The sequence below is a fragment of the Oncorhynchus nerka genome, linkage group LG23 (assembly GCF_034236695.1).
Source record: "Oncorhynchus nerka isolate Pitt River linkage group LG23, Oner_Uvic_2.0, whole genome shotgun sequence".
Lineage (NCBI taxonomy): Eukaryota > Metazoa > Chordata > Actinopteri > Salmoniformes > Salmonidae > Oncorhynchus > Oncorhynchus nerka.
In genome coordinates, this window is record NC_088418.1 from 44,001,171 (window position 1) to 44,026,837 (window position 25,667).

Sequence of the window (25,667 nt, forward strand, 5' to 3'; positions counted from 1 at the left end):
GACTAAGAACAGGTCATGCTCCAACAGTCGACCAAGCACCCTGCGCACCAGGGACACATGCTTGGAGCGTGTAGCGAGTATATCAGAATGTCTGCGATATACACCATAACACCCTGTCCGTGCAGGTCCCGGAAAATCTTGTCTACAAAAGCCTGGAAGACTGATGGAGCATTCTTCAACCTGTACGGCATGACGAGGTTCTCATAGTGCCCTGAGGTGGTACTAAATGCCGTCTTCCACTCGTACCCCTCCCAGATACGCACCAGGCTGTAGGCGCTCCTGAGATCCAATTTTGTAAAGAAACACGCCACCGTACATTGACTCGATCACACTGGTGATGAGAGGTAGCGGGTAACTGTACCTCACAGTGATTTGGTTGATGCCTTGATAGTCAATACACAGGCGCAGACCTCCATCCTTCTTCTTCACAAAAAAATAACTAGAGGAGGCAGGTGAAGTGGAGGGCCAAATGTACCCCTGCCTCAAAGATTCGGAGACATATGTTTCCATAGCCGCCGTATCCTAATGCGACAAGGGATACACCTGACTACAGGGAAGTGCTGCATCTACCAGGAGATGTATCGCACAATCCCCCCGTCGATGGGGTTGGTAATCTTACAGAAGGCGAGAGCCAAATCGCCATATTCAGTGGGGATGCGCACGGTGGAGACCTGGTCTGGACTTTCCACCGTAGTAGCACCGACGGAATCCCCTAAACACCTCCTCGAGCACTTTCGTGACCACCCCGTGAGACACCTCTGTTGCCACGAAATAGTGGGGTCATGACAGGCCAACCAGGGTAGACCCAGCACCACTTGAAACGCAGGAGAATCAATAAGGAAGAGACTGATTCTCTCCTTGTGACCCTCCTGCGGAACCATGCCCAGCGGAGCGGTGGCCTCCCTGGATTAGCCCTGACCCTAATGGTCGACTATCTAGGGCGTGTACAGGGAAAGGCATATCCACAGGAACAATGGGGATCCCTAAACTATGGGCAAATGATCTGTCAATAAAATTCCCAGCTGCGCCTGAATCTACAAGCGCCTTCTGCTGGGAATGCGGGGAAAACTCAGGAAAATTAATAAACAAAAACATGTGAGCAACAGGGGGCTCTGGGTGAGCCTGGTACCGACTCACCTGGGGTGACACGAGAGTGCCCTGCCTGCTGCCTCGACTCCCAGAGGAACCTCCCCAGCACCGACCGGCAGTGTGCCCTAATTGCAGCACCTCCCAGCTCCAAGGGGGTCAGAGCGGTGATGCTGGAGAATGGAATCGACAGTCCCCGATCTGGACATCCGCGGGTAGCCAGCAGGTTATCCAATCCAATCCAATCCAATCATGTCCACCAGCTGGTCGAAGGTCAGAGTAGTGTCCCTGCAGGCCAACTCCAAACGGACGTCCTCATGCAAACTACAACGGTAGTGATCGATCAGGGCCCTGTGGTTCCACCCAGTGCCGGCGGCCAGGATCCGGAAGTTCAATGCAAACTCCTGTGCGCTCCTCGTCCCCTGCCTCAGGTCCACGAGACGAATTACTCGAATTGGTCCAGCATCGCTCCTCCTTCCTCCCATACGGCGTTGACCCAATCCAGGGCTTTCCCTGAGAGACAGGAGACGAGGGCGGACACACTCTCGTGGCCCGAAGGGGCCGGTTGCACGGTCGCCAGGTAGAGTTCCAGTTGGAGTAGGAAACCCTGACATCCCGCTGCCTTCCCATCGTACTCCCTCGGAAGGGAGAGCCGAATCCCACTGGAACCGGGTGAAGGAGGGGTGATCAGTGGTGTCCTTGGTGGTGCTGGTGGAGGCTCCTCTTCTCTCCCAGCGCTCCAAAGTCTGTAGGACGTGATCCATAGCGGTGCAGAGATGTTGTAGCATCGCCTCATGCTGCTGGACGCGCTTCTCAACCCCTAGTACCGGGGTAACTGCTCCTGCTGACTCCATTTGAGGTGTGTGTTTCTTTCAGGCTGTGAGTAACTGGTGCATGGAATCAGGCGCAGGAGAGCAGAGATGAGTGTACAAGGTAATTTATTCCATGAACAGCACCAGTATTAAACAAATACTAAAGGTGTGTGAAATACCGGTCACTCGTAAATAACAAACCCGGCACACAATACCAGCCAACAAGTAACGACCTGATCATTATATACAAACACGCACACAAACATGGGGGACACAGAGGGTTAAATAATGAACAGGTAATTGGAGAATAGAAACCAGGTGTGTAGAAAACAAAGACAAAACAAATGGAAAATGAAAAGTGGATCGGCGATGGCTAGAAAGCCGGTGACGTCGACTGCCGGACGCTGCCCGAACAAGGAGAAGGACCAACTTCGGCGGAAGTCGTGACACCAAGTCCATATTATGTATTAAAAAACACAAGTGCAGTTGCAAAAACCATCAAGCGCTATGATGAAACTAGCCTTAATCAGGACCGCCACAGGAAAGAAAGACCCAGAGTTACCTCTGCTGCATAGGATAAATTCATTAGAATTACCAGCCTCAGATTTCAGCCCAAATAAATGCTGCACAGAGTTCAAGTAACAGACACATCTCAATAACAACGGTTCAGAGGAGACTGCATGATTCAGGCCTTGAAAAAAAATACTAAAGGACACCAATAAGAAGAACAGACTTGCTTGGGCCAAGAAACACGAGCAATGGACATTAGACCAGTGGAAATCTGTCCTTTGGTCTGATGAGTCCACATTTGAGATTTTTGGTTCCAACCGCCGTGTCTTTGTGAGACGCAGACTAGGTAAACAGATGATCTCCGCATGTGTGGTTCCCACAGTGAAGCATGGAGGAGGTGTGATGGTGATTTGCTGGTGACACGGTCATGATTTATTTAGAATTGAAGGCACACTTAACCAGGATGGCTACCACAGCATTCTGCAGCGATACGCCATCCCAGTTGGTTTGCGCTTAGAGGGACTATCATTTGTTTTTCAACAGGACAATGACCCAACACACCTCCAGGCTGTGTAAGTGCTATTTGACCAAGAAGGAGAGTGATGGAGTGCTGCATCAGATGACCTGGCTTTTACAATCACTCGACCTCAACCCAATTGAGAATGGTTTGGGATGAGTTGGACTGCAGAGTAAAGGAAAAGCAGCAAACAAGTAATCAGCATAGGTGGGAACTCCTTCAAGACTGTTGGAAAAGCATTCCAGGTGAAGCTGGTTGAGAGAATGCCAATAGTGTTTTGTCTTACATTTCATTGTTGACACCCAGTAGACTCCATGTTTACATTGGAGAAGGCGACGCATTTAAGTTGATCTTGTTGTGAAGTGGAAGTTGTTTTCTGTTGGTGGTGAGCAAACTTGTCTCAGGAAAATATAGGACATATTTGTTGTCTTAAGGGGGAAGGTGTTACAGGCTTTGGTTTTTCCATTTAGGTTTTGAGGTTGGACTTTAGCACGTACAGTGTAGCTCGTTAGCATGTAGGGCACACCGATTGGTGTCATCTCATAGTTAGTATGTGTTACACCTGTGCTGGTTGTCAGGTGCTATTTAACTGGCCCAGTGCTCCAGTTGTCATGATAGATGCAGAGGGTTAGCACCTTTAGTTGGCACTCCCTATTTTGAGTGCTTGACAAACAATCATTTATCTGATTTTGGTTTGCTTGCTGTCTTTAAGTTTTGTGGGGGGGTTTTCTTTTGTTTGCCTCTTCTTGGGCAAGCTTAGTAGGTGCTCATGGTGGGTGGCTTTAAGGTTCCAGTTGTTGTTGCTAGTCAACTTTCAGTGTACACCACCACGAGTCTCTTCCTAAAACCACACCTGTTTGGTTTTGGTTGTTGGTCAGTGACTGTTAGTTCCCTCTTCTGTTTAAGCGACATTTTCTCATGCTGGGGAAAGTAACACACACAGGCAGAGACACGGGCACACACATACACACGAGTGCATACAGTACACACACACACACACACACATGCACGCACACACGCATGAGCAGAGCTCCACTCTAACCTAATCAGAGAAAGAATGTGTTCAGCAAGAAGGAGAGAGGTGATAGAGGGGGGAGAGGGGAATAGCAGGGCGAGGGACAGATAGAGATACATGGGAAGCTATACTCACTCAAATGAACCCTACGTTAGTTTTTTTACAATCCCTTTGGCACGTATTTCGGAACCTTGATGTAATTTTTCAAAACTCTAGGCACAAAACTCACAACCAATGATCGAAATGCACATTTTTCAAAACTCTAACACTTTTTCCAATTGCTTGGATACAATACACATAAAGCTAAGATCCTTTGTTCATTGAACGAAAATCACCTGTTCAAAATGACACAACTTAATTAACATCAAAGTATTACCATTTCAAAATGCAATACACACATTACATCTGAGATGACTGCCTATTCATTGATACAACTGCTCAAAATGATAAGTATCTGTTGCATTACTCTTAATGCATAGTTTTATGGAAACTGACGAACAATATTCCATGTTAAGATCATGAACATTTCAGGATAACGAGATCCATTGACACCAATTACCGTGGAATATGAACCAATTGGACTACATTATCTATGGATGTAATAATCCATCATCATTCTTTATCAGACACTGTTTCTATGGTCCCATGTACCACTTTTCCAGAACATGTTTTCAGATTTGACATTACTGTACACTCACCGGCCACTTTACTCGGTTCACCTATCTAGTACTGGGTAGGACCCCCTTTTGCCTCCACAACAGCCTGAATTATTCACGGTGTTGTACGTTAAGAGATGCCCTTCTGCACACCACTGTTTTAATCAGCTGTTATTTGAGCATTTGTGGCCTTTCTGTTAGCTTGAATAAGTCTGGACATTCTCCTCTGACCTCTCTCATTAACAAGGTGTTTTTGCCCACAGAACTGCCGCTCACTGAATGTGTTTTGTTTATCGCACCGTTCTCTGTAAACTCTAGAGACTGTAGTGCATAAAAATCCCAGGAAGGCAGCTGTTTCTGAGATGCTGGAATCACCATGTGTGGCATCAACAATCATACCAAAGTCAACGTTGCTTAGATTACGCATCTTGCCCGTTCTAATGTTAGGTCGAACAACATCTAAAGCTCTCTACTCTATATACTCTATATATTCAGTTGCAGGCAGCCACATGATTCGCTGTTCAAATGTAACCTTCCTTGATGGGCTAAATCAGGTCTGTAGAGCTGATGGCGTGACCTATGTCATTGTGTGGGATAATGTCAGGTTCCACCATGCTCAAATGCTGCAAGCATAGTTTCAGGCCCATCCACAATTTACCACCCTGTACTTACCCCCATACTCTCCTTTCTTAAAACCCGATTGAGGAATTTTTCTCCACATGGAGGTGGAAGGTATATGATAGGCGCCCTCACGAACAAGCCACCCTTCTCCAGGCCATGGATGACGCATGCAATGACATCACGGCAGACCAGTGTCAGGCCTGGATTCACCCGAAGATTCTTCCCAAGATGTTTGGCTAATGAAAACATCCTTTGTGATGTGGATGAGAACTTGTGGCCAAATCCACAAGACAGGGTTGATGGAAATATAGAAGTACAGTAATCAATCCTTTGTTTTGCTTTTTACAGTAAGCTAGATGAGGAACACTGCAGTTGATGTTTTACTGTAGTTTTTTTCATTTTTTTGTAGCTAATTATTTTTGCTTTGATTCAAAGAAACCTATGAGTGATTTTATTGTATTTCATCAATATATTTCAGATTTTGTTCAATTAGTTTTTTGTTCACAGTTTGTCCACTGTGTCTGTAGTATTCTCTCTACTAGTCCTTTTACAGTGATGTATTTACGTGTAGTACCATAATGAAACGTATCACATATTTTGTACTACAATATTTAATGATTGAACGAACAACTACACAGTGAAACTATCCGTATCTTGTGTGTGTGTGATCTAAATGAATGTTCATGTGGTATTTCATGATAAATTCATTATTTGAACCAATGATTCTGCAAGTGCAAGGTTTCTTTAAAGATATTAATGCACAATGCAATGTTTTGAACATTGGACAGCCTTGTGTTACAAGTGATGACCGTTTTTGAGTTTTGTGTCTAGAGTTTTGAAAGACTACCACAAGGTTCTGAAATTAGTGCCAAAGGAATTGTAAAAAAACTAATTTAACTGTCCAATGGAAAGAAGGCAACAGGGATGTGCTTTCCATCCTAATGCCGTGTTCATTTGAGTGAGTTTAACTTCCAATGTATCTCTGTCCCCGTTGGTTCACGGTGGTCTGTCAGTCCAGGTAATGCTGTAACCATAAAAGGCGTTTTAGCCATTATACACACACCACCTATCCTTTAAAAGTCTACCACAAAGACACTGGTCCTCTCTTTAATTTCATTCCATATTACTCATATCAAACCTACAGAGTGCAGAAGCCATACAGTACAACGGAAACACACTACACCCAGCTGAATTAAAACCTAATTAGTGTACAGTCAGATGAGGCCCAGTGTTATGGCGTCTTAATGAGAGCGATATCTTCTCCCCTTTGATATCCACCAATGGAATCCCCAATTATATAACTTCCCCATGGCAACCTTCGCCAGGGAAACACCCAAGCGACTCCAATTAGAGGGAATCTTCCAATGTTGGTATAGCGATGGCTTCATTAAGCAGGATGTTTTTATTCTGCACATCAAATAACGCAGAAATGGTTCCTAGTTGTTCTCTCATGGAACCTTCTGCACAGGCACCCGTCACTGTTTGATTACTACAGTGGAAACATTTCATTAAAACCACCTCTCTCTCACTGCCTGTCTTAGGCTACTCAACGGAGAGTGACAGGGTGAATGTAGCCACAGTGCCGAGAGAGAGAGAGAGAGAGAGAGAGAGGAAGGGATAGGGGGAGGGGAAAATGAGTGAGGGAAAGAGACAGAGACCGCTTGACAACATGTTGATTATATTACGTTCCTCTGAGAAGGATTAAACTTTTCAGTATACTGATTAGGATTCCAATCCAGCTACTGATGAGCAATGGAGATTAATGTCCCTATCTTTTTAATTGATTCGTAAGTCATTTGTAAGGTTGTGGAATGCCATCCTTTGTCGTCAATAGATAGTTTGATTAGGTTAGGGACAGACAGAAGTCAACCCAAGGAACGTAATGAAGCAAGCAATGGAACTCCCATTCTACAGGAAGATGGACAACAAATTCCTTTCAGAGAGGATGGGAAAAGCTCTTTCTGTCCCACATGTCATTTTACATAAGTGTCGAAGAGATTTCAGTAAGGTCAGTACATTTTCAGGAAACATTATTAGAAAGCAGAGCACTTTAATATTGACAGCCTCTTTCCCCTCTCCTCTTCAATCTCCCCTCTCCCTCTCTCCTCTTCTTCCCTCTCGTACACTCCCCTCCTCTTTCCTCACCCGTCTATCTCTCCTCCTTTCCAACTTAGTTGTTCCCTCTCTACAGATGTATAGGGGTAGCAGCTGGGTGGTTATCCGAGGGCACTGGGGGCCGGGCCAGGAGCCGCTCCATAGGCGAAGAGAGCCAAGCCAAGCCCAGTCAGACAGACAGTAAGACGGACACACAGACACATACTGTACCTTTGAGAGCACAGACACACATACAGTGCCTTCGGAGAGTATCCAGACCCGTAGACTTTTTCCACATTTTGTTACATTACAGCTTTGTTAAAAAATGTATTTTTAAAAAGTATCCTCAGTAATCTACACACAATACCCCATAATGACAAAGCAATGTACATATATATATATATATATATTTAAATAAAAAAATAAAATACCTTATAAGTATTCAGACCCTTTGCAATGATACTCGAAACTGAGCCCAGGTGCTTCCTGTTTCCATTAATCATCCTTGAGATGTTTCTACAACTTGATTGGAGTCCACCTGTGGTAAATTCAATTGATTGGACATGATACCTGTGATAAATTCAATTGATTGGACATGATTTGGAAAGGCAAACACCTGTCGATATAAGGTCCCACAGTTGACATAACAAAATCCAAGCCATGAGGTCGAAGAAATTGTCCGTAGTGCTCCGAGACAATATTGTTTCGAGGCACAGATCTGGGGAAGGATACCAAAAAATGTCTGCACCATCTTAAGACCCCAAGAACACAGTGGCCTGCATCAGTTTTAAATGGCAGAAGTTTGGAACCATAAAGACTCTTCCTAGAGCTGTCCGCCCGGCCAAACTGAGTAATCGGGGGAGAAGGGCCTTGGTCAGGGAGATGACCAAGAACTCGATGGTCACTCTGACAGAGCTCTAAAGTTCCTCTGTGGAGATGGGAGAACCTTCCAGTGTCACGCCCTGATCTGTTTCACCTGTCTTTGTGCTTGTCTCCACCCCCTCCAGGTGTCTCCCATCTTCCCCTTTATCTCCTGTGTACTTAGACCTGTGTTTTCTGTTTGTCTGTTGCCAGTTCGTCTTGTTTATCAAGCTTACCAGCGTTTGTCCAGTCAGCTCCTGTCTTTTCCCAGACCCTCTTTTTCTCGCCCTCCTGTTTTCTTTTTACCCATGCCTGTCCTGACCCTGAACAGTTCCGCCTGACCACTCTGCCTGCCCCTGATCCTAAGCCTGCCTGCCGTCCTGTACCTTTGCCTCTGTTGCTGTAATAAACATTGTTACTTTGACACGGTCTGTATCTGGCTCTTCCTGATATGCAGAAGGACAACCATCTCTGCAGCACTACACCAATTAGGCCTTCATGGTAGAGTGGCCAGACGGAAGCCACTCCTCAGAAAAAGGCACATGACAGCCCTCTTGGAGTTTGCCAAAAGGCACCTAAAGACTCGTAGGCCATGAGAAACAAGATTCTCTGGTCTGATGAAACCAAGACTGAACTCTTTGGCCTGAATGCCAAGCATCATGTCTGGAGGAAACCTGGCACCATGCCTTCGGTGGAGCATGGTGGTGGTAGCATCATGCTGTGGAGATGTTTTTCTGTGGCAGGGACTGAGAGACTAGTTAGGATCAAGGCAAAGATGAAAGGAGCAAAGTACAGAGAGATTCTTGATGAAAACCTGCTCCAGAGTGCTCAGGACCTCAAACTGGGGCGAAGGTTCACCTTCCAACAGGACAGCGACCCTAAGCACACAGCCAAGACAATGCAGGAGTGGCTTCGGGGCAAGTCTCTGAATGTCCTTGAGTGGTCCAACCAGAGCCCGGACTTGAACCCGATCTAACATCTCTGGCGATACCTGAAAATAGCTGGGCAGCAACGCTCCCCATCCAACCTGACAGAGCTTGAGAGGATCTGCAGAGAAGAATGGGGTATGACACTACAAGTGTGCCAAGCTTGTAGTATCATACCCAAGAAGACTCAAGGCTGTAATTGCTTCCAAAGGTGCTTCAACAAAGTACTGAGTTATGGGTCTGAATACATATGTAAATGTGATATTTCAGTTTTTTTTAATAATAAATTTGCAACAAAAAAATCGGTTTTTGTTTCATCATTATGTGGTATTGTGTGTGGATGGATGGAGGGGGAAAAAACGATTTAATCAATTTTAGAATAAGGATGTAACCTAACAAAATGTGGAAAAAGTCAAAGGGTCTGAATACACACACACACACACACACACACACACACACTTCTCCAATTCTCCTAGTCTGTCTGGACTATCGGTTCCCTGACGTTGTCCTTTTGTCTGTAAACCTATCCCTGTGTGAGAGCTCTTCTGTCAAGGCTGTGAGACACAGATCTAGTGATCAATCCTTTTTGATCAGGCCTGTTCTGTTCCGTAGCGTTTGGCTTTGTAGCAGAACAAACACTGACACTGAGTTACGGTCAATAACACTCTGCTGTCTTCTCATGAGACACTGATATACAGTTTAATATGAAGGAGGAGAGAACAGAAGAACAGAAGACAAGAACACAATCAGGATGACAGAAGAGTAGGGGACATGACTTTACTTTGAAGGTAAAAGAGTTGCCGATGTCAGTGCAAAGCCCGATGCTGTTTGAAAACCTCCCAGTGCAAACTGGCAAATAAAACAAAGCAACAAACCATCTGACGGATCAACTGAGAAATCAGGGGAGAGAGCTTGTCGCAGTGTAATTTCATCATGCACGGCGAGAGCAGAGAGCTACAGTTACATGGGTTTTCCCTTTGAGGTTGAAGTGTTGAGAAATCTTCTCTTCCTAGTTGGACATCTTTTCCAGGTTGTGTAAGAGTTCAAAAGGGGAGACGGGTGAGAGTTAGATCGCATTTCACACGGATAGCCAGGAGACAGGAGGGAGGCATTTAAAAAAAAAACTGATCCACTCTCTAGCTCAGATTTAGTACTTGCATCATTTAACAGTTACCCAAGCTTGTCAGTGTACGTTTACTGCATTTCATAGCTTAAGATTGCATTCTCTATTCCCATCTCCCTTTTCATTCATGATCATACATTCACTGAAATGATAACAGGTTCCTCTAGCCCACCTGTGGACCGTTATGATTGCATTGACATTGAGCATTCATATTGAGCATTCATATTGAGCATTCATATTGAGCATTCATATTGAGCATTCATATTGAGCATTCATATTGAGCATTCATATTGAGCATTCATATTGAGTATATAGCAGTGGGAGGGAAGGCTGCATATAGCATTACTGTATGTGTGCGCATAGATGACGCATAGCCCAGCTCAGTTAGGGTTCCTCTAATAGATGAGAGTAAACTGACACATTAAGGGACGGGCAATGGCGTTTATATAACACAGATGAGCAGAGATACAGAGGGGGGGGGGGATAAGGAAGGAACGAACAGAAGCATATTGTCCAGCATCGGAGCCTTCGGGGAGCAGGCTGATAATGGAAGAGAGGAGAGAGAAGAGGAAGATAGGACACATGCACACATTGTGGCACATTAACACACATATGCTCACACACACACACAGAGAAAATGATTGATATGGGGAGAGATGCACAAACCTAAACAGTAAGTACAATGCAAAGGCTCACCATACTAAACATCTAAGAGGAGTTCTGCAATGTGTATTTGAAGACAGCTCGAACAATCTGGCACTATAGAAATATGTAAAGGCAGTGTCTTTGTCTGTGTATATACTGTAGTTATGCACCTACAGTATAGCAAATAATGATCACATATTTACACATTCAAATTACAGAGCCCCGAAATACTGAGTTTAGCAGACTGTCTTCTCTCTTCTCCATGTGCATAGATCACATCTTGGAATTTGCACTAGCAGCCTTATTCAAAATTAATAAGCAGCTAAAAACCTGCAGGCGACTGGAAGTGTTGAGAGTTTTGATCTCCTTTGCTCTCTCTCTACCGCTCTTTCTCTTGCTCTCTTTCTCTCTCGTTCTCTCTCGCTCCCTCTCTTGATGCTCGCGGTCTCTCCTCTCCATTTCCCTCTTCTGCTCTCTCACTCTCTCCTATCGGTCTCTCTCTCTTTATTTCGTTATCCTTCTCTCTCACAATGTATTTCTGTCTCTCTCTCTCTCTAGCTCCCTCTTGCTCTTTCTCTTACTCTCTCTATCCCTCTCTCTTTATCTCTCCTATCGCTCTCTCTTTTTCTCTCTCTCCTTCTCTTGTTCTCTCTCTCTCTCTCGCTTATCTGTCTCTTTCTCTCCATGTCCTCTCTCACTATAGTCTATAGAGATCATTAGTTTAAGGTACAGCTGGAATCTTTGGCAATGGATGCATCTAATGGTGAATAGTTATGTAGCTAAACAACAAAAGGCTAACAGGTAATACTACAGATTAAGAACTGCCAACTGCCTCTGCTGCACACACTCACACACACACACACACACTCTCTCTCTCTCTCTCTCTCTCTCTCTCAGTTTCTGTGTCAAAAAAGAGCCTCACAACCCCACAACCTTCTACAGTATGTCTTCCTCACATTATAAAAAATCCATTCTCTCGCTCTCTCACCACCCCAACCACCTCCAGAGAATCAGGCTGACTAGAGCTCAGTGTGTGTTTGATAACATTAGAGTTGAAAGCATCAATGTAGGGCAGTATAGCATAAACAGCGGCAACTGGTACTATCACACTGTTTATGGGAAATAATGCAAACAACTTCAATGACTAATTTCTCTGAATGGAGGAAAATAACCATCACCAGATTAACAGGGAATGCATATGAAGAAACAATACTCCAAGCCACAGCTTCGTACTACTTCTCAGACATAGAGAACTGATATTGTATTTGGGTAGGATTGGGGTGGGGACTGGGGGGTCCATGGGAGACTTTTTCAATGTTTTGGGGATTGTTTATGTCTTAATTATTATTAGAAAGGACTATGGTCCAAATCAGATGTTGGGTACTATATTTATAAAATATTATATGAATCCAAAAAAGTATAATGGCCAATTTGGGTACAATGAAGTATCTTCATTTCTCAGAGATGAAATTATATTTCAACAAAATAATGTTGCAGGAATACTAATCTTACTACTGCCTTCATCTCTCTTTTAAATGTGATGCCTCTGTCCTTGCTGGTGAACACAAAAACATTGCCTTTCCATCAGCGCTTTCTTTCCTCATGATTGAGTCCCATGATTCATTAAGAAGAACCTTGAAATCTGACAAAAAAAAGGCTTGTATGCCACCACAACAACAGAATCCCTTTGGGTAGGATTCTGAAACCTTGCTAAAAGATGTCTGCTACAAAGTCACCCGGGACCCTTTAAAAGAAAGGGATTCGATGGTGCTTTCAGAAGACAAAAAAAAAACAAAGCAATTTCTCCACAAAAACAGGACAAAAATCAATGGTCAAATTGATCCATTCAATCAAAACAGACATGGGCTATGTCTGGGTACATGTTTAATAACTTATGTTAGGCTGAGCCTCTGTCTGTATGGCTAGAACCATCTCACACTAGAGAACAAACATTTAGAATAGGAACGTTACTTCTGAGAAGAGATAAGAAAGAGAAAGAGAAAGAGAGAGAGAGAAAGAGCGCGCGCGAGAGAGAGACAGCTAGACAGAGAGAAGTGAGCGGGGAAAAAGCATCAGTAAAATTGCAGTCCCTTTCATGTCTCCTAGATGGAACACCACAGAGTTGGCTACATTTGGCTGAAAGCGGTTCTTTTATTGGTCCAGCTCCTGTGCCACATTTACAGTCAATGAGTGTAAATACTTCATCACTGTGAAGTGAACTACAGTATGTTGAGCTCCCAGTGGGAAGAATGTACCGTATGATGAGGTGTGTGTGTGTGTGTGTGTGTGTGTGTGTGTGTGTGTGTGTGTGTGTGTGTGTGTGTGTGTGTGTGTGTGTGTGTGTGTGTGTGGTAGGATGAGGATTGGGGGAAGAAGCACTCTTGAAAGCTCTCACAGCTGTTCTCAAACACCTGGGACGTCACGCAGGGCTATAGCGCATCTATGGTTTACCTTCAATATGACAGGAGGAAATGACTAACATACTGTACAGTACATCACTCACCACCCTCACTCACGTACAGTGGGGAGAACAAGTATTTGATACACTGCCGATTTTGCAGGTTTTCCTACTTACAAAGCATGTAGAGGTCTGTCATTTTTATCATAGGTACACTTCAACTGTGAGACGGAATCTAAAACAAAAATCCTGAAAATCACATTGCATGATTTTTAAGTAATTAATTTGCATTTTATTGCATGACCTAAGTATTTGATACATCCGAAAAGCAGAACTTAATATTTGGTGCAGAAACCTTTGTTTGCAATTACAGAGATCTTACGTTTCCTGTAGTTCTTGATCAGGTTTGCACACACCCCCATACAGACCTTCTCCAGATCCTTCAGGTTTCGGGGCTGTCGCTGGGCAATACGGACTTTCAGCTCCTATTTTCTATTGGGTTCAGGTCTGGAGACTGGCTAGGCCACTCCAGGACCTTGAGATGCTTCTTACGGAGCCATTCCTTAGTTGCCCTGGCTGTGTGTTTCGGGTCGTTGTCATGCTGGAAGACCGAGCATCGACCCATCTTCAATGCTCTAACTGAGGGAAGGAGGTTGTTGGCCAAGATCTCGCGATACATGGCCCCATCCATCCTCCCCTCAATACGGTGCAGTCGTCCTGTCCCCTTTGTAGAAAAGCATCCCCAAAGAATGATGTTTCCACCTCCATGCTTCACGGTTGGGATGGTGTTCTTGGGGTTGTACTCATCCTTCTTCTTCCTCCAAACACGGCGAGTGGAGTTTAGACCAAAAAGCTCTATTTTTGTCTCATCAGACCACATGACCTTCTCCCATTCCTCCTCTAGATTATTCAGATGGTCATTGGCAAACTTCAGATGGGCCTGGACATGCGCTGAATTGAGCAGGGGGACCTTGCGTGCACTGCAGGATTTTAATCCATGACGGCGTAGTGTGTTACTAATGGTTGACCAGGTCCTGCCGTGTAGTTCTGGGCTGATCCCTCACCTTCCTCATGATCATTGATGCCCCACGAGGTGAGATCTTGCATGGAGCCCCAGACCGAGGGTGATTGACCGTCATCTTGAACTTCTTCCATTTTCTAATAATTGCGCCAACAGTTGTTGCCTTCTCACCAAGCTGCTTGCCTATTGTCCTGTAGCCCATCCCAGGGTTGTGCAGGTCTACAATTTTATCCCCGATGTCCTTACACAGCTCTCTGGTCTTGGCCATTGTGGAGAGGTTGGAGTCTGTTTGATTGAGTGTGTGGACAGGTGTCTTTTATACAGGTAACGAGTTCAAACAGGTGCAGTTAATACAGGTAATGAGTGGAGAACAGGAGGGGTTCTTAAAGAAAAACTAACAGGTCTGTGAGAGACAGAATTCTTACTGGTTGGTAGGTGATCAAATACTTATGTCATGCAATAAAATGCAAATGAATTACTTAGAAATCATACAATGTGATTTTCTGGATTTTTGTTTTAGATTCCGTCTCTCACAGTTGAAGTGTAACTATGATAAAAATTACAGACCTCGACATGCGTTGTAAGTAGGAAAACCTGCAAAATCGGCAGTGTATCAAATACTTGTTCTCCCCACTGTACATGTACCCATGACAAACACTAACTATAGAACGTCATAGATTTCTGTCCCGATTGAACCCTTACGGAAAAACTACGTGATCACATGTGAACTGTTCCAAAAACACATGAGCAACTCATACACACACACACGCACGCACGCACGCACGCACACACACACACACACACACACACACACACACACACACACACACACGCACGCACGCACGCACGCACACGCACACACACGCACACACACGCACACACACACACACGCACACCTCCAGTTTCAACCAATCATCTCAGCCCCCTAGAGCTGGGAGTCTAGAGGTAGAGGATAATATCTGGGCCCATTATGTGGTTCGTCTGGGGAAAAAAATGTAATCGCTCATTGAGATTCATGGTTCCCAGACTAACACATGCCCCAATGCAAATGGTAGAGAGAGAGCTCTGCCAGGGTGGGGGATACAGCTCTGCCAGGGTGGGGGATACAGCTCTGCCAGGGTGGGGGATACAGCCCCTAACAACTAACTCCTGGATTTCTAAAAACGGCTCCGTAAATGTGATCCAAATGGCAGAGTGAGAGAGAGTGTGAGTGAGTGAGTGAGTGAGTGAGTGAGTGAGAGGAGAACTTTCTTGCTTTTTTCAGCAACATTTACAACTCTGATGGATATTACTTCTCACACAATGTTCTCTTGTGACTTAGCAATAATGAACATTGTGATGTAAGTGTGCTGAGATCACTGAAGGGCTAATAACCTGTGTCTTTTAGGAGCCATTTGAGTACCGAGAGGTTTGTGCGTAGGTTGTTCTTGGTTGGCTATTATGTACAGGGTTGTGTTCCTGTGCTTCAAAGACCTCAAACTTCACAGACCTCAAATAACAGACTCAAATGGCTCCTAATAGACAAAGGTTATTAGCTCTTCAATGATATCAGCACACTTACATCACAATGTTCATTATTGCTAAGTCACAAGAGAATATTGTGTGATAAGTAGCTTATAAGAGGGCCAGTATCAGACTGGTGGAGAGTGAGAGTATTGCTTTGTCTTCACTCATTATGCTTTTTTTTTAAATAATGTTTTTATTTCACCAGGTAGGCCAGGGGAGAACAAGTTCTCATTTACAACTGCGACCTGGCCAAGATAAAGCGGAGCAGTGCAACACAAACAACACTGAGTTACATGTGGGATAAACAAACGTACAGTCAATAACACAATAGAAAAATCTATATACAGTGTGTGCAAATGTAGTAAGATTAGGGAGGTAAAGGCAATAAATAGGCCATAGTGGCAAAATAATTACAATTCAACATCAACACTTGGGTGATAGATGTGCAGAAGATGAATGTGCAAGTAGAGATACTGTGCAAAGGAGCAAAAAAACTATATGGGGATGAGGTAGTTGGGTGGGCTATTTACAGATGGGCTGTGTACAGGTGCAATGATCGGTAAGCAGTTCTGACAGCTGATGCTTACAGTTAGTGAGGGAGATAGATATAAGACTCCAGCTTCTGTGATTTGTGAAATTGGTTCCAGTCATTGGCAGCAGAGAACTGGAAGGAAAGGTGGCCAGAGGAGTTGGCTTTGGGGATGACCAGTGAAATATACCTGCTGGAGCGCATGCTACGGGTGGGTGCTGCTATGGTGACCAGTGAGCTGAGATAAGGCGGGGCTTTCGCCAAGCATGCTTTCATCTGCTATGACAGAGATCATCTGTAATAGCTGTCCTCTAGCCTTTCATAGCCTTCCTCTAATGCTTCCTTTACATCATTACATGACTTCATTTGGGATCTTTGTTGAATGTAATGGCCCTCTCTGTACAATACCAGCTCATCTAATATTATAAAGTAAGTCATAGTTGATGTCTGTGAAAATGTTGTATCCACGGGTCAAATATATTTACGGGTAAAGTCATTGAAAACATATTCAGCAAGATGAACTAATTCAGTTTATTTCTAAATGGTTTCCCTTGGGCTTGAAAGTAAAACGGAATAAATGAGAGTGGAAGAAAAGGAATATTCATTCAAAACTCGATTAGCTGAACTTAATTAGAAGATAACGCCGCTAGCATGTTAATATTAAATGATCCCTTATTTCAAATAACAATGCAAATCCCCTAGTGTCTCCAGATAACAAAGCTAGGAAATGAACATGGGTGTCATTCGACTGTTACGCACCACGACACGCCTCATACTAAAGTCCAAATGACAGAAAAACAAGACTCTACAACGGGTGAATGAGTAAACGCCTGTGTACCAAATGGAAGTCTATCTACAACACCAGAGTCCTATTAGGCTATATAGGGTACCATTTTGGATGTATCCCAGCTTCAGGCATTAATAACTGAAGGAATCTATCTGAACATCTACATTTCATAAAAGTGCAAATGATCCTAGGTGCTTCTTCGTATTCCCTCATTTCTCATTATGCAAATCTAAATATAATGTACATTCCTATCATTTCCCCATAAACGAAGTTCCAACAGATGAATGATTTAATCAGATCTAAGGCACCAACCAACAGATTCCATAAAATGTTAAAACGGTAAATGATGAATTAAGCAGAAGAGGAGCAGGAGAAGAGGCATGACTTGTGCTACACTCTCTATCTCCGGGATTAATGTCCATCTGTGTAATATCTCCTCTAACTTCTCATCTGCTTCTTCTGCCCACATATCAGTGAGCAAGAAAGAGAGAATGGGAGAGACAAAGAGAGAGAGAGAGAGAGAGAGAGGAATAAAACCTCATTGTAAATTTGTACAGCGAGCAGATAACAAATATAGCAGCATACCTTGTACTCATTAGGAATGACATACTGCATCATTCAATTTACCTGAAAGCACAGCAGCCATTGAGATCAAAATGGCAATTATGAATCAAATGGGGAGATTGTGCGGTGGGGAAATTGCTGTGGATGGTAAGCACAGGATAAATAATCTTCTTCATGGCTGAAAAATCAGGTTTAAATTGTACTGGCAAAAAAAAAAGGTCTGTGACAATAATTTCGGAGGCAGTAAGCTATCTCAGAGCCTGTCAAGAAACCCGTTGAAGAGAAGTTAATTATCTAGTTGAAAGACAAAGCCTTTTGACAGCTGTAACATCTATACAGTATCGCAGGACAGAGCATCGCTCTCTCCCACTCAGTTTCCAATCTGGGTGTTGAAACTTGATTCCCCTCTTACCGTTGACAGCCATCAAACAACCGTGTGAAGCGTCATTCTTTCACCTCAAGGACATTGCCAAACTCCGTCCTACCCTCACTCAGTCTGATGCAGAGAATCTCGTCCATGCCTTTATCTCCTCAATGCTGCAACGCGCTCTTCATCAGCATCCCTGTCAGGAGTCTCCGGAAGCTCCATTACAACCTGAACAGGGCTGCCAGGATCCTGGTGAGAGTGCGGAAACACCATCACGTTGGGCTCCCGAGTGGCGCAGCGGTCTAAGGCACTGCATCTCAGTGAAAGAGGCCTCACTACAGTCCCTAGCTCAAATCCAGGCTGTATGACACCGGGCCGTGGTTAGGAGTCCCATAGGGCGGCCGCGCATTTGGCCCAGCGCCGTCCGGGGTTTGGCCAGGGTAGGCCGTCATTGTAAATAAGAATTTGTTCTTAACTGACTTGGCTAGTTAAATAAAGGTCACATTTCAAATGATCACATCACCCCCATCCTGGCATCTCTGCACTGACTTCCTGTCTCATTACAAGATCGAATTAAAACCCCTCCTGCTGACTTTCCTGTGTATGAAAAGTCATGGAAAATCCCCTTCTTATCTCAAAGAACTGCTCTCCCTCCGTAACCCCACTCGCACCCTCAGGTCAAGCGATAGCCTGCTCCTCCACGCCCCCAGAACCAAGCTCCGCTCCTTGGGGATTGGGCTTTCAGCTCGACCGCCCCCAGCCTCTGGAATGCCCTCCCGGACCACCTGAAGGCACCACAGGCTCAGGACTCCTTTAAAATGGGCCTAAAGACTTTTCAGTTTAGGAAGGCTTCCTGGTGATAGCTGTGCTCCTTGGTGTCCTTGTCCCTTGTAGTGTCAGTTGTACTAAAAAATATATATGTGTGGGGTTATTTTATGCACTTTCAGATAATTCTGTATAATGAAAAGCATTTTCACATTTAACATTTAACATTTAAGTCATTTAGCAGACGCTCTTATCCAGAGCGACTTACAAATTGGTGCATTCACCTTATGACCTCCAGTGGAACAGTAGTGCATCTAAATCTTTTCAGGGGGAGGGGGGGTGAGAGGGATTACTTTATCCTATCCTAGGTATTCCTTAAAGAGGTGGGGTTTCAGGTGTCTCCGGAAGGTGGTGATTGACTCCGCTGTCCTGGCGTCGTGAGGGAGTTTGTTCCACCATTGGGGGGCCAGAGCAGCGAACAGTTTTGACTGGGCTGAGCGGGAACTGTACTTCCTCAGTGGTAGGGAGGCGAGCAGGCCAGAGGTGGATGAACGCAGTGCCCTTGTTTGGGTGTAGGGCCTGATCAGAGCCTGGAGGTACTGAGGTGCCGTTCCCCTCACAGCTCCGTAGGCAAGCACCATGGTCTTGTAGCGGATGCGAGCTTCAACTGGAAGCCAGTGGAGGGAGCGGAGGAGCGGGGTGACGTGAGAGAACTTGGGAAGGTTGAACACCAGACGGGCTGCGGCGTTCTGGATGAGTTGTAGGGGTTTAATGGCACAGGCAGGGAGCCCAGCCAACAACGAGTTGCAGTAATTTTCCAAATGTAATAAATGATTAGTACTATATATATATACTGTATATATATATATATATATATATATTTTTTTTTACCTTTATTTAACTAGGCAAGTCCGTTAATTAAGAACAAATTCTTATTTTCAATGACGGCCTAGGAACAGTGGGTTAACTGCCTGTTCAGGGGCAGAACGACAGATTTGTACCTTGTCAGCTCGGGGATTTGAACTTGAAATCTTCCGGTTACTAGTCCAACGCTCTAAGGGTGTATGCAGTAATACACCCTTAGAGGAAAAATGTGATATCTAGAACCTAAAATGTTTATTTGGCTGTCCCCATAGGAGAACCCTTTGAAGAACCCTTTTTGGTTCCATGTGTCATGCCCTGGTCTGTTTCACCTGTTCCTGTGATTGTCTCCACCCCCTCCCGGTGTCGCTTATTTTCCCCAGTGTATTTATCCCCGTGTCAGTTCATCTTGTATGTTAGCCAAGTCAACCAGCGTGTTTTTCCAATACTACTTTTGCTATTCTCTTTTTGCTAGTGTTCCCGGTTTTGACCCCTGCCTCACTCTGGACTACTCTCCCGCCTGCCTGATCATCCTGCCTGCCCTGACCTTGATTCTGCCTGCCTGATCATCCTGCCTGCCCTGACCTTGATTCTGCCTTCCCTTCGGTACCTTTTGGACTCTGAACTGGTTTTGACCTTTTTTTCTGTCCACGACCATTCTCTTGCCTTACCTTATTGGATTAATAAATACTGTAAGACTCCAACCATCTGCCTCCTGTGTCTGCATCTGGGTCTCGCCTTGTGTCATGATAGTACGAACTGGTCATGACAGACCCAGCAGACTTGGACCAGCTCTGTCACGCTGTCTCCCTGCAGGGAGCCACCATTGGGAGACAGCAGAGGTTGCTACAGGGCCTTTTGGAAGGGCTCAGGTCCTTGACGGAACACCACGTCCATAGGTTAAAGGCTATCATGGAGCAAATCAGGGAGTTAGCTCAGACTGTATGCCACCTCTGAAAAACCCCAATCACCCGGTCATTTTTGCCCTATCAGTATTGAGTTTGTACAGCCTATCCCGACTCCCTGTGAACCCCGCTTACCTCCTCCAGAGCGATATTCGGGGAATCCTGGTACCTGCCAGCATTTTCTTTCTCAGTGCTCGCTTATTTTTGAGCTACAGCCATCTTTGTTTTCTTCAGACCAATCGAAGATAGCATATATAATTACACTAATGTCGGGAAGGGTGCTCTCCTGGGCTACGACAGTTTGTGAACAACAATCTGTCATTTGGAGGAATTCATGGCAGAGGTGAGAAGTTTTTGATTCTCCGGTATCCGGGAGAAAGGCGGCCAGCATATACTGCTTGACTTACGTCAAAACTCCCGTAGTGTGGCAGACCTTCGCACGTTGGCCACCGAGAGTGCCTGGAATCCGGAGTCTCTTTTCGATACTTTTCTGCACGGATAATCTGAGGTGGTAAAGGATGAGCTAGCTGCTCGGGAACTGCCAGTGGACCTCGACTCCCTTATCGTCTTAACCATTAATATTGATGGACGCCTAAGGGAACGCAAGAGAGGAGGTCTGGTCTCGGGCACACTGGTCTCGGGCACACTGCATTCGGAAGTTTCCAAATGCAGCTCTTCCAAGAGGAGTCGAAGCCACCCCAAGCTTTCTCGTGAATCTATGACGGGTGAGTTACTCCTGAGCCTATGCAGTTGGAAAGAACTAGGCTATCAGTTTGGGAGCACTCGCGGAGGATGAATAATAACTGTTGTCTGTACTGTGGAGGGACAGGACATTTTATAGCTACCTGCCATATTAGCAAACCCTTGACCCTAGTGGGTACCAGTACCATGGTGAGTCATACTGGGAGTTCCCTAATTCCCATCACCCACACACCCTTTTTGTGCTTGTGCTGTGGGGAGACCAATCTAAGTCTCTCCGAGTGCTCATTGACTCTGGGGCTGATGAAAGTTTTATGGATGCCACTATGGATGCTTCGGAGCTTGGTATTCCCTCTCAGCCTCTCTCTGTCCCCATGGATGCTAGGGCACTGGACGGCCGCTCTATAGGGGAAGTCACCCATAGTACTGTGCCCGATCAATTACGGGTTTCTGGTAACCACAGTGACACCATACAGTTCCTCTTCATTGCATCTCCCCTTGTTTCGGTTGTTTTGGGATTTTCCTGGCTCCAAAAGCACAATCCTGTGATTGACTGGACCACAAGCTCCATCCTGGGTTGAAGCCCATTTTGACATTCCCACTGCCTTCAAGCAGCACAGCCTTCCCCTAGTTGTCTTCCTAAGGAGGTTAGCAAGACTGTGGATGTCTCTGTTATCCCCACAGAATACCATGACCTCCTGGAAGTGTTTAGCAAGGCACGTGCTACTTCCCTTCCCCTGCACCGTCCTTATGATTGTGCCATTGATCTTCTCCCAGGCACTACACCACCTCGGGGTCGGTTGTACTCTCTGTCAGGACCAGAGACCATTGCTATGGAGGAGTACATAGAGGAGTCTATGGCCACTGAGGCCGTCCGTCCGTCTGCATCTCCTGCCGGCGCAGGGTTTTTCTTTGGGGAGAAGGACAAGGCCCGTGCATTGACTACCGGGGACTTAACGATATCACTGTCGAAAATCGTTACCCACTTCCTCTCCTCTGCGTTTGAACCTCTCCAGGGGGCCACCATGTTTTCCAAGTTGGACCTTCAGAAATCCTACCACCTGATTCGGATACGCGAGGGGGATGAGTGGAAGAAGGCCAGCCAGTGGACATTATGAGGAGCAGGTCATGCCATTTGGACTCACCAACGCCCTCACTGTCTTCCAGGCTTTAGTCAATGATGTGCTTCGGGACATGCTAAAGCGGTTTGTATTCGTCTACCTGGACGACATCCTGTTTTTTCCCCCAATCTGTGTAAGAACATGTACTCCACGCCAGACAGGTCCTTCAGCACCTCCTGGAGAACCAATTGTTCGTGAAAGCAGAGAAGTGAGTTCCATAGCTCTTCTATCACCTTTCTGGGATATGTCATTGCTGAGGGCAATGTTTAGATGGATCCTGGAAAGGTGAAAGCAGTGGTGGATTGGCCTCAACTAACGTCCAGGGTGCAGTTGCAACGGTTTCTTTGGTTTTGCAAACTTCTACCTCCGTTTCATTTGGGGTTACAGCACCCTGGCGGCCCCCCTCTCGACACTCACCTCTCCCAAGGTACCGTTCAAATGGTCTCCAGCTGTCTACAAAGCCTTTGTGGACTTAAAGCATCGGTTCACAACAGCACCCATCCTCATCCATCCGGACCCCTCGCGCCAATTTGTGGTGGAAGTGGATGCTTCAGATGTTGGAGTGGGGGCCATCCTGTCCCAGCGATCTGCCCAGGACCAGAAGCTTCATCCCTGTGCCTTCCTGTCCCATCATCTCAATCCCGCTGAGAGGAACTACGATGTTGGCAACCGAGAACCCCTGGCCGTGAAGATGGCATTGGAGGAGTGGCAGCACTGGCTGGAAGGAGCAGAACAGCGGTGGGTGGTGTGTGCGCCTCCTGAGTCGGACTAGAAGTCTACTCTGAATACCTCGTCTCCGCCGATCAGCCTCTGAATTCAGTTCAGTTGCCCTGGGGGTACGAACAAAGGATCCGATTCGGGAATGTCGTATTCCTGGTTGTAATGCTGGTAATGCTGGTGAGTTACCGCCGCTCTGATATCCAAAAGTTCTTTCCGGATGTTTGTAATAACACCAAAACATTTCTGGGCTAATAACACAAAAAAAAAAAAAAAAGACTGCAAAGTTTCCTATGAGCTAGAAGCACGGCTGCCCTACAGTCACACGGAGCTCGTTATCACAAAGGAAACAGCTTTGAGAAGCACGGTGCCTCTTCTGTTAATTTAATTACCTGTGTGTCTGACTTACTGTGTGTGCAGGTCCTTCACCCTATTAGGCTACTACGGTGTCTAACTAACGCTGAGATAAAACACTCTTTTAAAGAGGAAAACATTATCATGTTGACTGGCAATAGGCTTCCACCCAGCCGTATACGCCAGGAAAAGGAAGTTCATCTATGTAGATATAATCAGATCGGTAGGCCTGAATAAAAACATGGGGTGTGTTTCCTGGAAGCTTCGTATAGGATTAAGATAATCTTTCCTAAAATGATTTTTATCTTGGATGGAAGATTATCTTAGTAGCAATAAGATCACAGGAAATTCATGCATGACAGGCATTTCTAACATGTTCTACACCAGAGATGATAGCCCAATGCTTTAATAAGATATACTACAACAAAGTGAATCAGAGAGCAGAGAGAGCAGTGACTGATACAGCTATTGTTGTTCGTTGTGTTGTTGTTGCTATTGATGTTGTGTTGCTCCGTCACCCTGTATGTTTCTATGTAATATATTATCCTTTCATCCAGAGAGAATTGACTGCTACAGATATGACTATGTTGTGATGTTGTGTTGCCCTGTCACTTTGTATGTGTCATTGTGATTATTATTGCTCTTTAATCCTGGCTGTGTTTGGGTGGTTAGAGTGACACTCACTATCATTACATCAGAGGTGATGGAGACCAGGAGAGAAAGAGGGAGAAAGGGATGAGGTTACCAAGGAAACAGAGATGTCAGGGAGCAAGAGGGCAAAGGAAGCACTTGTTTTCCCAGGTGTGAGCCTATCCCCCCCAACACCCGACAATGATCAGAGTTACAATTTATTGCCCTTTCGTTCTTGGATTGTGGCCCCACTGACCACACTCTAGCACTCTGATTGGCTATGGCTCCCCATTGTGGACCAATCCCAGCGTGAGGTACTCAATCACAGGTTAGTGTTTTCTGTAGGACTGTCAGGAAGGGTTAATTACGGAACAAAAGGAATGATGCATGTTTACCTCTCCTCTCGTTTCTTTTCCCTCTCTTTTCTTTTCAGGAGATCGCTTGGCTTGGTGTCATCGGGATAATAAGAGCTGAATACATGTGCTGAAGGCTGGACTGACCTTACTGTATACAATGTCATTGACTTGATAACGCAGTACAAAACACTCGTTCGTCTAACCATTGGTTGTCCATATAGGCTACTATCAATACATATGTATATCAGCTATTCATGTCAACACGTGGATATATGCAGTTTATCGTGTACGGTGGTTTCATTGAGTTTGAGTCCGTGCTTAGGTCTATGACCATGCCTTGACCCATATATTTCCATACACTCACACATGTACATTCACTTTTAGCACTGACCTTCAATGGAGACACAGTGACTACCATAAATAAGCTTCTTTCAGAAAACGTTCATAGAAAATATTGTCTTCAATGTCCTTGGTCTCGCCAGGCGACTCAGTCTACTCTGAGTCGCCGGCTCTGACAGACTGAATTTGAGTGCTGTTTTGTGATTCTCAGAAGAGGTCAATGTTCTCCGAAGAGGCTAACTGTTTTGTCCCACATCATGGGAGTGTAACACCGAGATTATATACCAGCTGATAAAGCTTCCTCGTCTGAGCGCAGAGAGAAAGAGAGAGAGGGAGAGAGAGAGACAGACAGTGGGCACATGGGCCACTCCTTTCCCTGTGTGTGTGCATGCAAGTTTGTTTGTGTGTGCGTGTTCGTTGATGCATTCATTCATTTATGTGTGTCTTTCTCCTGAGCCTCCTGCTCCCCTCTCACCTCCTCCGCAGTCTTTCTCCTCCTCTTCGATGCTGTTCTTGATGCTGTCGTACTCCTCGTCAATGTTCTGATTGCCTCGAATCTGGCTGAGCACGCGCCGGGCCTTCTGGGTAAGGCCTTTCTGGATCAGCCAGCGGGGGCTCTCTGGCAGGAACAGAAACCCCACGAACTGGAGCACCGCAGGGACCACCGACAGACCCAACATATACCTGGAGAAGAGGAGAAGAAGGGGAGAGAGAGAGAGAGAGATGGAGAGAGCCATATATTAGCTGTTTCATCTGTGAGAGTGACTCTCTTGCAAAATGAGGAACCTGAGTACAGCAGGAACCACTGGCAGGAAGGGGGTAACGAGGGATAGAAAGAATTCAACATGAGTTGTTTCATCTTTGAGAGGAGAAACTCCATGA

General features: G+C 45.3%; 1 protein-coding gene across 1 annotated transcript in view; it reads right to left on the bottom strand.

Annotated features, from left to right (window-relative positions):
• LOC115106875 (proton myo-inositol cotransporter-like) overlaps positions 1-25,667 on the bottom strand; it is a 72,422-nt gene that overhangs the window by 29,826 nt on the left and 16,929 nt on the right. Inside the window, exon 3 of the mRNA XM_029630057.2 lies at positions 25,261-25,469. Within this exon, the coding sequence (XP_029485917.1) occupies positions 25,261-25,469 (209 nt within the window). The remainder of the gene's footprint in view (positions 1-25,260; positions 25,470-25,667) is intronic.